Source organism: Bufo gargarizans, chromosome 7 (assembly GCF_014858855.1).
Source record: "Bufo gargarizans isolate SCDJY-AF-19 chromosome 7, ASM1485885v1, whole genome shotgun sequence".
Taxonomy (NCBI): Eukaryota; Metazoa; Chordata; class Amphibia; order Anura; family Bufonidae; genus Bufo; species Bufo gargarizans.
The window spans coordinates 51,651,287-51,665,940 of record NC_058086.1 but is presented as its reverse complement, the minus strand read 5'-3'; the positions used below and the strand labels follow the sequence as shown (position 1 = coordinate 51,665,940).

Below are 14,654 nucleotides of genomic sequence, written 5' to 3'. Positions count from 1 at the left end.
CAATAGTAGAAGATTCATACTTACCTGCTTGCTGCTGCGATGTCTGTGACCGGCCGGGAGCTCCTCCTACTGGTAAGTGACAGTTCTTTAGCAATGCGCCGCACAGACCTGTCACTTACCAGTAGGTGGAGCTCCCGGCCGGACACAGACATCGCAGCAGCAAGCAGGTAACTATGAATCTTCTACTATTGTACTATTGCTAAGCAACCATGGCAACCAGGACTGCAGTAGCGTCCTGGTTGCCATGGTTACCGATCGGAGCCCCAGCGATTAAACTGGGACTCCGATCGGAACTCCGCTGCCACCAATGATCGGGGGAGGGGGGGGGGGGAGATGGGAGGCCGCACACTGGCTACCAATGTTGTTACTGCTATAGAGGGAGGGGGGCCGATGGGGGGCGCACACTGTGCCACCAACGATTTATAACAATAGAGGGAGGAAGGGGGGGCCCGATGGGGGGCGCACACTGTGCCACCAACGATTTATTACACTAGAGGGAGGACGGGGGGTCCGATGGGGGGCGCACACTGTGCCACCAACGATATTCAAACTGGGGAGGGGGGGGGTCTGGGGTCTGCCCCCTGCTGCCTGGCAGCCCTGATCTCTTACAGGGGGATATGATAGTACAATTAACCCCTTCAGGTGCCGCACCTAAAAGGGTTCATTGTGCTATCATATCCCCCTTTAAGAGATCGGGTGCTGCCAGGCAGCAGGGGGCAGTCTTGTACAAAGTTTGTAGTGTATTCTAACTAGAAGCGTCCCCATCACCATGGGAACGCCTCTGTGTTAGAATATACTGTCGGATCTGAGTTTCACGATGTAGCTCATATCCGACAGTATATTCTAACATAGAGGCGTTCCCATGGTGATGGGGACGCTTCAAGCTAAAATATACCATCGGATTGGAGAAAACTCCAATCCGATGGTATAAAAGAACTCCAGACTTTACATTGAAAGTCAATGGGGACGGATCCGTTTGAAATGGCACCATATTGTGTCAACATCAAACGGATCCGTCCCCATTGACTTGCATTGTAATTCAGGACGGATCCGTTTGGCTCCGCACGGCCAGGCGGACACCAAAACGACTTTTTTTTCATGTCCGTGGATCCTCCAAAAATCAAGGAAGACCCACGGACGAAAAAACGGTCACGGATCACGGACCTACGGACCCCGTTTTTGCGGACCGTGAAAATAAACTGTCGTGTGCATGAGGCCTTATTGTGTGGATTTCCCTCTTTGCAATGCAAGGCTGAAATCTGTGGCAAAACTGCATCAAATCCACACATCTATCCCTTCTGATATCTACCATACACATGTATACATTACTCTGCTGAGCATGCAGGTGTTTTCCGTAGGAAGAGGAAACATAGTCAGACTTCTCTTGTGGAATCTTATGTCCTCAAAAACAAAGGAATGGGCAGGTGAAATCCAACATGCCTGATCGGCTGTAACAGTAGTTGGCCGGTGTGCATGCAGGAAAAGATCAACAATAATACCATGGATTGTCATTGATGGGAGATGATATTGTGGCCACGGAAATCATTGTATTGCTAGTGAGATCTGTAAATGTAAACCTCAGTACCCAGGCAAGAAAGATCCGACCATCCTTTCGTTAGGGCCCATTCACATGACCATATTTTTCTGTCTGGATCTGTTCCTCAATTTTGAGGATCAGATGTGGACCCACTCATTTCAATAGGGCCGCAAAAGATGCGGACAGCAAACCGTGAGCTGTCCACATCCATAGTTCCGTTCCGTGGCCCCTCAAAAAATATAGAACATGACCTATTCTTGTCCGTATTTGTGGACATGAATGGCCATTTCTATCATGAAGAAGAAAGTTCTGATCCGCAAAATGTCATGTGAATTTGCCCTTTGTCAAAAGGTTACATAGTTGATACGGTTGAAAAAATACATACTGGTAAGTCCATCAAGTTCAACCAAGGAATTACTATAGGTATTACTATATTTCCATTTAAAGGGGTTGTTTGGGAGTTCTGATGTTAGCCAGAATAGAAAATGGTTACAAAGAGCTGCACGGGCCGACCATTTCTCATTCACAACTGAGTGATGCTCAAGGGAAATGATTTTCTTTTCCATGTCACTACCTACTGTATATTTTAAAAATTGTATATAATCCTGCAATTTTCTTGCCAGGGTTGCCTACCGTCCGGAAATTTCTGGACAGTCTTTAAAAATAAGCAACTTTTTTCCTGTCAGAAAATAATAAAAACAAAATCCTCTGATATGTTGCCTGGATAATGTACCGCAGCAGGTCCAAAAGTGATGTGGGTTCAATTCACACTCAGTTCAATGCGTTTTGGTGGACTTTTTTCCTGTGTTTGTGAAAAAATATCCGTGATTTTTTTTTTTTTTAGGCTGGTGGTTCGTGACTAGATTATTCTGGAGGTAATTCTCATCATTTCACAGCTCCCGGTAAATGCTGGTAATGAGGTGTTATCAGTATATTGAGCTGTAGACGTGTATCACTTATAATCATTATCATTCATTATGGTTTTCCAATTTCTCTGTAAAGTCAGTGATTTTGGGATAAGTGTAAGGCCGATTCATTGGCCTGTATTTGTGGGAGGGGCTTGGCCACCTACTTCAACGGCCGGCGCCCTCCCACAAACGTACGTAGTGCAGAGTCCTTTGGAAGCGCGCTCGTACCTGGCTGTTCCTTCGTGGATCGGGTAAGTGCAGGCGTGCGTGCAGTGGTCGGCCCTTTGGTGCGTAGGGGCCGCCATACGCTGCGCCGGTTTCATCCCTCCTGGCCGCTTCACAAGCGGCACCTTGTCATCCTCTGGAAGGGGGGGGGATGTAGCCAACACGGCACCCCCCTCCTCCGCTGCCCAGGCTCGCGCACGGCACCGCTCTCCGGCGGTGGCGGAGCCAGTGGTCACATGACGACCAAACCCCCCGCCCGCCTCCCCACCCGCTCCCGCCCCGCTCCCGCCCCCCTCTTCTCGGCCGGCACACAGCCTGTGCCTGCCTCGCTCCCTCACCGGGTCGGCAGCACAACCAGCTGTGGGCCGGCAAACCCCCACTCCCCAAAATCCTGCAGGGGGGCACCCCCGCACTGGGCACCCCATCAGGGAGTGGTGGCCCCCCACGTGGCACGTCCTACACAAGGGGGGAGGTATGTCTGATTAGGCCTCCCCCCATGCCAGGGGGCAGCTCCGTTTCCCCACGCGGTGGAGGTGCCCAGCCGGCGGGAGGCGGCCCCCCGTGGAGTAAGGGGGGCACCCCCGCACTGGGCGCCCCATCAGGGACCGGTGAGGCCCCCCACGCGGCACGCTTAGCCTCGGCAAGATGGGGCCCTCGTCGCCAGGGGCCCCCCTGGGCCGACCTCATGCCTGAGGGCTGCGCTGCTCCCCACGCGGCAGAAGTGCTCAGCCGGCGGACGGCGCCACCCAGGGACAGAGAGGGCCCCGCACTGAGCACCCTGTCAGGGACATGCGTCAGCTCTCCACGTGGCACTCGTCTCATGTTTGCAGGGATTGTCAGCCGTTGCCAATATCCATCCCCACGTGGTTCATGGTACCAGGGAACTCCGCGTTCCCCACGCGGTTACCATGGAGCACGGCGGTGCAGGCAACGGCTCGCTCCCCGCCCACATTAAAGTCTGGCACGGGCCGCCGTGCCGCCTAGATAGGTAGGGTTTTTTTCCATCATCAACGCAATGCAGAGAAAAAAAAAAAAAAAAAAAAAACACCCTCTCCCACCAGTCACCATACCTCCCCTCACGAACACGTCCTGGTATTGAGCCTCACGCATTGACTGGTTCTTTTGAATTTGTTCCGTTGTTGTTTTCCAGGTTCTATACAGTGGTTAGTCTGAGAGAAGTTGGTGGGATCTCAATTGATTTTTCCTTGGCTACCAAGGTAGTGAGGTACACGTCGGGGGATGGGAAGTGGTTGGCCTCAGGCTGGGGTCTCATGTTTTTTTTGTTAACGCACAGGTAATTTTTCATTTCATTACACTTCCGTGAAGTCAGTGCATAGGGATTCTCAGTTGGTAAGTACGTCGGGTCTCCTTGCATGGACTCCCGGGTGGCGGTTCCTGGCCATTCCTTCACGGCTCTTCTGGTTCAGTGTGCATACCTCACGGCAATTGTTCACTTTTCTGTACGTGGTTAGACAGCTGCACGGGTGCCAGCGACCATCAGGCTAGTCGGTCATGTTACGTTACTCTTTCCACAGCCGCTATGTCACGTGCTTCGGACATTGTCGACGCGTCGGTGGACGAGGTCGTAGCACAGACATCCGAGAGGGGCAGCACACCGTCCCTACGTGCTTGGACAATTCCTAGGCTGATGGCGGAGTTGACAAAGCGGGGCGTTCCTTTCCCGGCAACCGCTAGGAAAGCTGAACTATATCGGCTGTGGAGAGACTCCCTGGCACCCAGCGCCAATGATCCCCCTGCAACTACGATGCAAACATCGCTGACTCAGATACACGTCATGCTAAACAGTCTGACGTCGGCCGTCACATCCATGCAGGCGAGGTTGGTGTCCATCGAGGCTCGCAGCACAGTCGCACCAGTTTCCTCCCTCGAGGTTCCGGTCGCCTCCACCTCTGCCATAGCAGACATTCGTTCTGCCCAGTCCGTCCCTAACGTGACTCCCTCCCACTATGTCCCGCTCAACATCAGGAAGGACATCCTGGAGGGTAGGGATGTCAATCTTGCGTCTCTACTCATAGCATCTAGGGACCTCTCTGATAACAGGGTTATAGCTTGTGGAGAAGTGTCGGTGGTACTAAGGAGCCGCGACCACCAGCTCAACCGCAAATTGTCCATCCCGGAATTCGTTATGGCATTTAGTCTTTTCAGGGATGTCATTTGCACTGCCAGGCCGGACAGGAGGGAGGAACTAGACCATTATCTCTTCAGGGTCACAGAGTTGGGTCATAGGTATGGAGGAACCGCGTTCTACGACTACCACTGCTCATTTGCAGCTAAGGCGGCAGCGGCTCTCTCCCAGTTTCAGCACGTCACTGACTGGTCCAACCTGGACACTGAGCTTTTCTGCAGACACTTTGCAGGTCTGAAGGCTCCCTCCTGTTCCGCCTGTCAATCTATCTTCCACTCGGTTGAGTGGTGCGACAAGTCCGCCGTCAGCACGGCGTCCTACCCCTCCAGCTCGGCAGCTGGTCCTCTTGAGGTCTTCAGGCCCCCCAGCTCAGTAGACAAGCTGGGCCGGCCCATCATTCAGCTTGGAAGGGCACAGATATGCAACAACTTTAATTACGCCTCTTGTAATTTTGGGCAGTGCCGGTTGTTGCATATCTGTACCAATTGTTTCAGGGCCCACCCCCGAGTAGCATGCTCATTAAAATCCGTAAAAAGCTACATGAGTGTGGTCAATATCAGCCGTCTACAAGAATTCTTGCAAGGCCACCACAACCCTGGGTTTGTTCAGTTCCTGGTGACAGGATTTCACGAGGGTTTCCACACGGGACTGATCACGACTCCAGAGTCCACACACGAGTGCAAAAACCTTCAGTCAGCCGAAAGAAATCCCGCCTCGGTAGACGCACTGATAGAAGCCGAGTTGAGCAAGGGGTTCTTAATCGGTCCCTTTGGTGTGCCCCCTTTTCAACGCTGGAGAGTCAGTCCCGTGGGGGTAGTCACAGGCAAGTTCAGCGGGAAGGAGAGACTCATTATCGACTTGTCGGCCCCACACGGCTCCCAGGTCCCCAGCCTCAACTCCCTCATTCCTTCGGAGGAAGTGGGCATGAGATATGCCTCGATAGACCAGGCTATCGCTATCATCATGAAAACGGGCCCAGGGTCCTGGCTGTCCAAAGCCGACATATCGGATGCCTTCAAGCTGCTTCCCATCATGCCAGCCCTCTGGCAGTGGCACGGCATCAAGTGGAAAGGCCTGTACTATTTCTCCACTAAGCTCACCTTCGGTTCCAAGAGTAGCCCCTGGCTCTTCGATCAGTTGGCTCAGGCACTCCACTGGATCCTGGAACACGTAGTCCTCTGTGAATTTGTCATCCACTACCTGGATGACTTCCTGCTGATTGAGAGGCCAGGGGCACTCCCCCTAGGGCTGGGCAAGTTACTCAGGTGCTTTTCCCAATTAGATGTCCCGGTGTCCCCCAAGAAAGTAGAAGGCCCGGCCACAGTCATCACCTTTCTTGGCATCGAATTAGACTCCCAGCGCATGCTAGCTAGATTGCCGGCGGACAAGTTAACAAGGATTAGAGGAGTCATTCACAGGTTCGCAGTCACGACCGTGGTCACTAAGGCGGACCTTCAGTCTCTTCTGGGCATGTTGAACTTCGCCATGCGCATCATCCCACAGGGCAGAGCTTTCATATCCCGCCTACTCGCGCTCTTGAGTTCCGCCCCAGAACAGGACAGCCCGGTGTGCTTGGACAGTCAAGCCCTAGCGGACCTCCACATGTGGGATCATTTCCTGAGCCAGTGGAACGGGGTCTCCTTATTTGTACCCGAGCTGTCGTGTCAGTCGCCTACAGTCTTTTCAGATGCAGCTGCGGGCTCAGGGTTTGCCGCCATTTTCGGCACCCACTGGGTGGCAGACGCATGGCCTGCCGAGGTGGGACAAATCCCAGGCTTCCTCCAGACCTCGGCGCTGTTCGAGCTGTACCCCATTGTGGTAGCCGCCCACATTTGGGGCAAGTTTTGGGCACGTCAGTCTGTTCTGTTCGTGACTGACAACACAGCCGTAGTGGACTGTCGAAATCTACCCAAGTCATGTGTTTTCTCAGACGGTTAGTGCAGCTCTCCCTGCAACACCACTTTCATGTTTTTAGTGCGCATGTGCCAGGTGCGCAGAACGGGGCTGCTGACGCCTTGTCGAGGGCTAACTTCTCCCGTTTCTTCCAGATAATGCCAGAGGCAGATGCGACAGGCGCCACCATCCCTCCTCTCGAGTCCTTAAGGCTAGTGTAGCCGACCACCTTGGGACGGCCCACGCTCTAATACGCCATTCCCTCTCGCCTAACACGACCAGGGCGTACAACACCGGGTGGAAGACGTTCTGCAAGTTTCGAGGAGAATGTCCTCAGGAGGACTCCAGTTTTCCAGAGTACATCCTGGCGTTCATCGGGTATTGCCACTCTGTACGCAAGCTCTCCCACGCTACAGTGAGGTCATACCTGGCGGTAGTGCAACACTTTCTCTCTCTTAGCCACCCCGAGCTAGCATCAGTGTTCACCTTACACACTGTCAAAGCCGCCCTCAAGGGTTTGAGCAAGTGCGGGCCTCAAAGCCAAGTACGCAGGCAGCCGGTCACCGGCCCTCTTTTCCGCAAACTGTCTGATGCCTTGGACGGTAATCCTTTCGGGGTTTTGGCCAGCCTGGTACTTAAATCCGCCATCTACTTGGCCTTCTACGGCTTCCTGAGACCTGGGGAGTTCACCTGTTCACCAGGCAGCGACAATTTCCTCACGGTCAGCCAACTGGTCCAGAACTCCGACGGGTTCACATTGCTGCTCAAGACGTCTAAGACCTCCCAGTTGGGACCCCCTGTCCAGATATCCTACTTTCCCACAGCACATCAATGGTGTCCCGTCACGGTGCTTCGTCGGTTACGGTCCGCCTTGTCCGGGGCCGGACCGAACAGTCCTCTGTTACCCTTCGGGGTGGTGCCGCTCACCACCCAGCAGTTCATATCCCACGTTAGGTCACTAGTGGCCAGCACGGGCGGCGACCCTGCCACCATTTCGGGCCATTCGTTCCGCATAGGCGCGGCATCCGCGGCCTCCAAGAACCGAGTGCCTGCGCATGTCATTCAGAAACTGGGGCGTTGGCACTCGTCTTGTTTCAACCGTTACATACCACACCCTGAAACCGAAATGTCGGCAGCCTTTCAAACTTTAGCTTTGTAACGTCTTTGCAATAAAATACTTCTGCCTACCAGTATGCCTTTTGCCCTCTTTCAGGCGTCCCTCCACGACACGGTCACGGCACAACTCTGACCGCTTAGGGGTAGGGTAGCTCAGGTAGGACAGACACGTACTTGGTTGCCACGACCACAAGGCTACTTTCACACCTGCGTTCGGAGCGGATCCGTCTGGTATTTGTACAGACGGATCTGCTCCTATAATGCAAACGATGGGATCCGTTTAGACGGAACCGTCTGCATTATATTTTACTAAAAAAGTCTAAGTTCAATTTGCATTCAGACGGATCCGTCCAGACTTTACATTGAAAGTCAATGGGGACGGATCCGTTTGAAAAATGCACCATAGTGTGTCACCTTCGAACGGATCCATCCCTATTGACTTCCATTGTAACTCTGGATGGATCCGTTTGCCTCCGCACGGCCAGGCGGACACCCGAACACTGCAAGCAGCGTTCAGGTGTCCGCCTGCTGAGCGGAGCGGAGGACAAACGCTGCCAGACTAATGCATTCTGAGCGGATCCGCATCCACTCAGAATGCATTGGGGCTGCGCGGATGCGTTCGGGGCCGCTTGTAAGAGCCTTTAAACGGAACTCACAAGCGGAGCCCCGAACGCTAGTGTGAAAGTAGCCTAAGTTGTTTAGAAAAAAATAAAAAACCCTGTTTCTTACTGACCGCTAGGCTTAAAGTATTTCAAGACCACCTGTCTTTTGAGAGCAGCCATATTGGCCATAGACACAATGGTCAGGAGGATCCTCATTGACTTCTATGGGAGAGTTTTCTAGACGAGTTCTCTGTGACTTGTGCAGAGGTCAGGAGGGAGCAGATAAGCTGTGATATGACCTATTGTGAATGGTGGGTCCTGTGTTATCTATACAGAGGTGTCTCTTGTCATTGTAATCCTGCCTGTGATGATAATGGCTACTGAAAAGTTATCTGTACAGAACAGAAAATCAGCTCATCAATATTAAAATACCGGAAAACCTCTTTAAAAGGCTATTGACATCTTCGAGGGCAAGGTTTTTTTTATTGCAGCATTTTACAGAATTTGGTCTAAAAATCTTTTTTTCATTTGGTCTTATTTAACACTTATTTTCATCAGTTTGATAATAATAATGTGTGTAACATCCAGTATGTAGACTACACCACCTGTACGTTAAAGGAGAGAATACCTAAACAACTATCTGTCCGTTTTTTCAATGCCATAATGGTGGTTAGTTTCTTTAATTGTATTGAAAGAGTTAAAGGAGTTGTCCAGCCATTAATATTGATGACCTATCCTCCCGACACCCCCCGCCGTGTGACAAGGAGGCGGTGCTTCATACGAGCGCTGCTTCCTTGTCTTTACACTACGTGTCATCTCCTGTGGAGCGGCGGTGTAGTGTAATTACAAGCACCCACTCCATTCACTTGAATTACACTGCACTACCGAGACAACACGTAGTGTAATGACGAGGAAGCGGTGCTCGCATGGAACGCCACCTCCTCTTCCAACAGCTGATGGGTGGGGGTGCCGCGTGTCAGATGCCCCCCTGATCAGATATTCATGACCTTTCCTGACAATAGGTCATCAATATTTTTTCTCAAATCCTTATTTTAAAGATAGGTCATCAATATTAACGGTTGGCCAACCCCTATAATCTGTCACATTCTGTGTCATCCATGCACTCAGCTCTGTGTCAGGCTCAATATCTAATGTATTGTTTTATGTATCTTTAGAGTTTGCGTTGGGGGACGGAGGGGCAGTAAGCCTATTAATTGGGCTTGATGATTTGATGGGGGAGGGCACTTGATAAAAGGCTTGTCTGATTTTAAGATATGCTTTGATTAAGATCTCCTTAGATTTAAACGTGTAAGTGTGTAAATAATTGTCCATGATGATGTTCATCCAAGGCCACTTTCACACTAGCGTTGTTGGATTCCGGTAGGCAGTTCCTATGCCAGAACTGCCTGCCAGATCCGGAAATCCGTGTGCAAACAGAGGTCATCCGGATCCGTCTGACAAATGCATTGAAATACTGGATCGGTCTCTCCAGTGTCGTCCGGAAAAACGGATCCGGTATTAATTTTTTCACATTTTTAGAGGTCTGCGCATGCGCACACTGGAAAACCGGATCAGTCAATGCAGCAATTTCCTGAACACTTGGTACCGGATCCAGCAGTAATATATTTCAATGGAAAGTAATGCCGGATCCGGAATTCCAGTAAGTGTTCCGGAATTTTGGACAGATAAATACCATAAAAGAGATGGAACGGAAGACATCCTGTTGCATACTGAACAGGTTTGCTTTCCATTCAAAATGCATTAGGACAAAACTGAAGCGTTTTTTCCAGTATTGAGCCCCTAGGACGGAACTCAATACTGGAAAACTTTAACGCTAGTGTGAAAGGGGCCTAATAAATCTTTGAATTCTTATCTTTCCACGTGAATTGCGGGAGTTTCTCCAGTTTGAATAAAATCCCCACAAAAGTAAGTTTGTACTGCCTTTCCCAGCCACTAAAACTGCTGACAGACTCCCTTTAACCATTTGAGCTGACAATCCACCAAATCAATAATTCAACATCAATGGATAGTGGTACACCGAGAAGGATTAGGCTACTTTCAGATGTGCGGCACAGAGATCCAGCCACCTGATCCAGGAAAAATAGCGAGATTCCGGCTGATTTACACGATTTTTGCCGGATCAGGGGGCCAGATCTCCACTTATATCTAATGGGGCTGGTGGCATCCAGCAGTGTTGGATCCGGAGAATTTCACCAGGAACAGCCTTCCAGAATTGCAGCCGCAGATGTGAAAGTAGCCTTAAAAAATTTCAGTCATTTTACCTTGCCCTTTAATTCCAAAAGGAGGCAAATATTCCCTGATCCTTCCCCATTTTCTGAAGGAATCGTCAAGAAACATTGGTGCTGGTCGTGAGAACCTAGAAGACAAGACAAGAATAACTTTAGCCCTTCACTGCTTCTACGTTCAATCTAAACATCATAAATGACTCTCCATACAGTCTTATAGCATTCATGGCAGTAAATCCATAAGCAGGAAAATTCCTCCAATCCAGCATCAGCTCAACCCAACAGGTACTGGATTATCAAGACACTTTAGAAAATCCCACAGAGAACCCATCCCGACCTAATGCTTTTCACTGTTGAGGGTTTGCTGCAGTTGCGTCTAGTTTGGAGAATCCTTTGGCAGCCTGGACCTAAGGGCTCGTGCACATGAATAGTGGTCCGCAATGCATGGGCACCGGCTGTGCATTCACCTGAATGGGTCAGCGATCTGCAAGATTCAGTCCACACCACCAAAAAATAGAATGTGTTCTAACATGGACCGAAATCCCAGGGAAGCACTCCGTAGTGCTTCCCTGGGCATCCGCTCTGCAACGCTCCATATCTTGCGTATTGCAAACCCATTCAAGTGAATGGGTCGGCATCAGTGATAGAGAGCGAACACAGCGTATATTTATAGGCCGCAATACGGGCACAGGCCACACACATTCAAGTGCATGAGCCCTAAGACGGATACATTTTACCTGCACTGATACATTGTTACAAACTATCAGGCCAGGAGAGAGATTTGTGTTGCTGCTGTGCTTAACTAACAAAGGATGTCTAGAATGGATTCAACTGCACCAAACCCTCAGCTGTAAGAAGTATCAGGCAGAACACTTACAACAAGCAGAGATCTTTATAATTGCGAGGAATAAATTGAACATATGAGAAATTTGTAGAAACTGGGAAACCCCTTTAACATTGCTCCGCGGGGACTTCCTCCTCAATGATTTATCTACTTGATTTATAACTAGGAAGTCAGCCGGAGTTTGGACAGATGTCCCCAGTATTATCACAGATTAGAGGTCATGACAAAGCAAGCAAAAGGACGTGAATCCTTCCCGGGGGATCCATCGTCTCCTTTTAGTAACCTTCTCTGCCTGGCAGATGGACAGGAGATTGTGGCAAGTGAAGCTGAGAGTCAGAGCTAAGTAATTCATGAGGGGAGCACAAAGCTTTCCTGCCGCCCCCAGAACGGGGTTACTGTCCCGCATGCTACTCCTGGACAGGCACATTACCTGACACCCGTGCATCGGTCTTGTCCAGGGCGCAGGGACCGAGGCCCTGAATAATTCATCCTCTTATTATACAGCGTGTAACATGAACATTCTTACATTAACTTAAGAGCAAACGACATTGTGAGGTCAGGGTACAGAGATAATTAAAAAGGGCACACACCTCTAATATCCCCCTATACACTGTTATAGAATGCGAATATAATAGGACCTCAATGTGAGATCGGTGGGGCCGACCACGCTACCCTCAGAAGACAGTGGGCCTGCTTCACTGCAGATCCAACCCTTCAACTGCCCAAAAATGCCACATGTATAGTTGCAAGAAAAGTAAGTGAACCTTTGGCATGTATGGCCCAGACACACATGTAGCAGAGCTGGAATTGCCAAAAGGGCTCTCTTGATTGGCTATTAGAGTTTACGGGCATATACACTGAAAGCAATCTGGTGGACATTTCCATCTCTGCGCTCCTTGTGACAGAAATGTGGTGAACCAGGAAGAACTACAGATCCTGCCAATTCTGGGGATGATTACAGGGGTGGATTGACAGTAATCTACCGTTCTATCATGTACCTGTTATTTTCATTTATCATTGTAACATTATTACTCAATGGATGTGGACCTTTAATGGCATTGTTTATAATGGAGCAGAGGTCTCCTACCTGTGTCTCTTCAACTGTTGTGAAACTACAACTCCCCGGTCAGAGACTTCCATTCATCTGAATGAGGCTTGCAGAAATTGATGTGTGTGCCTCCTAAACAAACCCATTGAGATGAATTGAACTGACTTTCAAGTCACGGAAATTTCTGCAGCAAAATCTGTCATGTGTGAAGGCACCTTGGACAATGTGTGATGTGATTCACAGATCTACAAGTCAAGATGTGTTCGGCCTAAACGTACGTCACAAAACACAAGTGATTCATAGCACAAGTGTGGACAGATGGACAGAATCCGAAAGACGGAGCCTCAGCGCACAATTGCACAGGGATAACCTGACGGCTCTCACAGTGGGTTGTATGATATTGAAGAAAACGTAAGAAACTGTAAATATACAAGAGAACCATCCACAGAGATGTCACTGCATCTCTGCCGCAAGTGTGAAAGTACCCTATGACAGAAGAAAAGACGTGCAATGATGATGTCCTCGTTTTATTTTCCAATCTTCTGGGGAAGTGAATAAAAAAGTAAAAACAAATAAGAATATAAAACTATGCGTAAACCTAGTAATGGATGAAAATAAAATACCTAATAAACCCTCCACGTGCCAACAATATCCAGAACCTTCTCCTCATGCCATTCCCATAGCCATGTAATGTTATATAGTAAATTCTGTTTGTATGGTTCACTAAAAGGAGTTGGCCCAAGACTGAAACTAATCACCTACAAGATCAGTATAAGATCGCTGGGAGTGGGGATTGTGGGAGTTGTAGTTTTACAACCGCTGGAGGGCCGCAGGTTGAGCATCTCTGCTCTAAAGGAACAACTTTTAGCAAATGCAGTGGAAAAAATGGCCCAAGTGTCATTGAAAGGGGTTTAGGCGGAAACCCTTCTGTCCTGTGTGGGGGGGCCTGGCTTGATCCTTGCTATGGGTATCTTACTTCTCTATGTACGACACTGGTTACAAATACCCTGTGTGAATGGAGAGGTAACTGAGCCTGCGCACCACTCCATTTAACTCCACGGTCTTGTGAAAAAGAGTCCGAGCAGCAGTGGCTTATTTTCAGCAGCCCATAGAGCTGCTTTGTAGGTGATATGCTTCAGACCTGAGCCAATACGAAATGTGAGATTTACTAAAATAATGCAGAAAACTAAAGTCGTTTCCCACAGCATACTTCTTTCATGAAGGCCTCTCATAATTTAGAGTTGGTGTCTAACTGCTGTTGCTTCACTTTCATTTGCACAAGGTTTGATAAATCCCCTCTCTTAATGTGTCTAAAACAACCCCCACAGCCAAACGTCTCTAATTCACCAATAAAAAGTGTGCGGTCATTATGTCCCAAAATGTGCCAGATATTTACTTGATGATGAAATAGCCCTGTCCCGTGCAGTGGTTTGTACATACTGACACACATTTTTTAAGCAATTTACACATTTTATGCATAAACTGCAGCAAAAAAGTGTTGCAGATGAATTGACATGCCAAAATTGCAAGAAAAAATAAATTACTGACTTTTCTGAGCACTTTTCATCTTTTAAAGGTGCTGATAAACTTGGCTGTGATCCTCTCGGATTGGTGTGACCTCCGAGTTTTAGATTTATTAAGAAGAATTTCAGACCTAGATTTCTCTTACTGACTTTTAGATCGTCCCAAGTGCACCAAATTTATTAAGGTGTGTGCCAGCTAGTAGATTTGGCACAATTCATTCCAAATATGATTTTAAGACTGCTGTTAGAAACGTCATTCTTAGTAAATGTTTATCATGCTGCCCTGACCTCTGCCTGTTTACTGTACTGACCCTGTACCAACTATCCAGACTTCTGTCTGGTCACCGTATTGACCCTGTGCCACCTGTCCTGACCTCTGCCTGTTTACCATAGTGACCCCGTGTCACCTATCCTGATCTCTACCTGTTTACCATAGTGACCCTGTGCCACCTGTCCTGATCTCTACCTGTTTACTGTACTGACTGACCCTGTGCCACTTGTCCTGATCTCTACCTGTTTACTGTACTGACTGACCCTGTGACACTTGTCCTGACCTCTACCTGTTT

At 49.3% G+C, this 14,654-nt stretch overlaps 1 protein-coding gene across 9 annotated transcripts in view; it reads right to left on the bottom strand.

The window, feature by feature from the left end:
- ST3GAL3 (ST3 beta-galactoside alpha-2,3-sialyltransferase 3) overlaps window positions 1-14,654 on the bottom strand; it is a 308,463-nt gene that overhangs the window by 33,923 nt on the left and 259,886 nt on the right. For all 9 annotated transcript variants that reach the window (XM_044301369.1, XM_044301368.1, XM_044301371.1 and 6 more), the window contains one exon: window positions 10,710-10,804. In XM_044301369.1, the coding sequence (XP_044157304.1) occupies window positions 10,710-10,804 (95 nt within the window). The remainder of the gene's footprint in view (window positions 1-10,709; window positions 10,805-14,654) is intronic.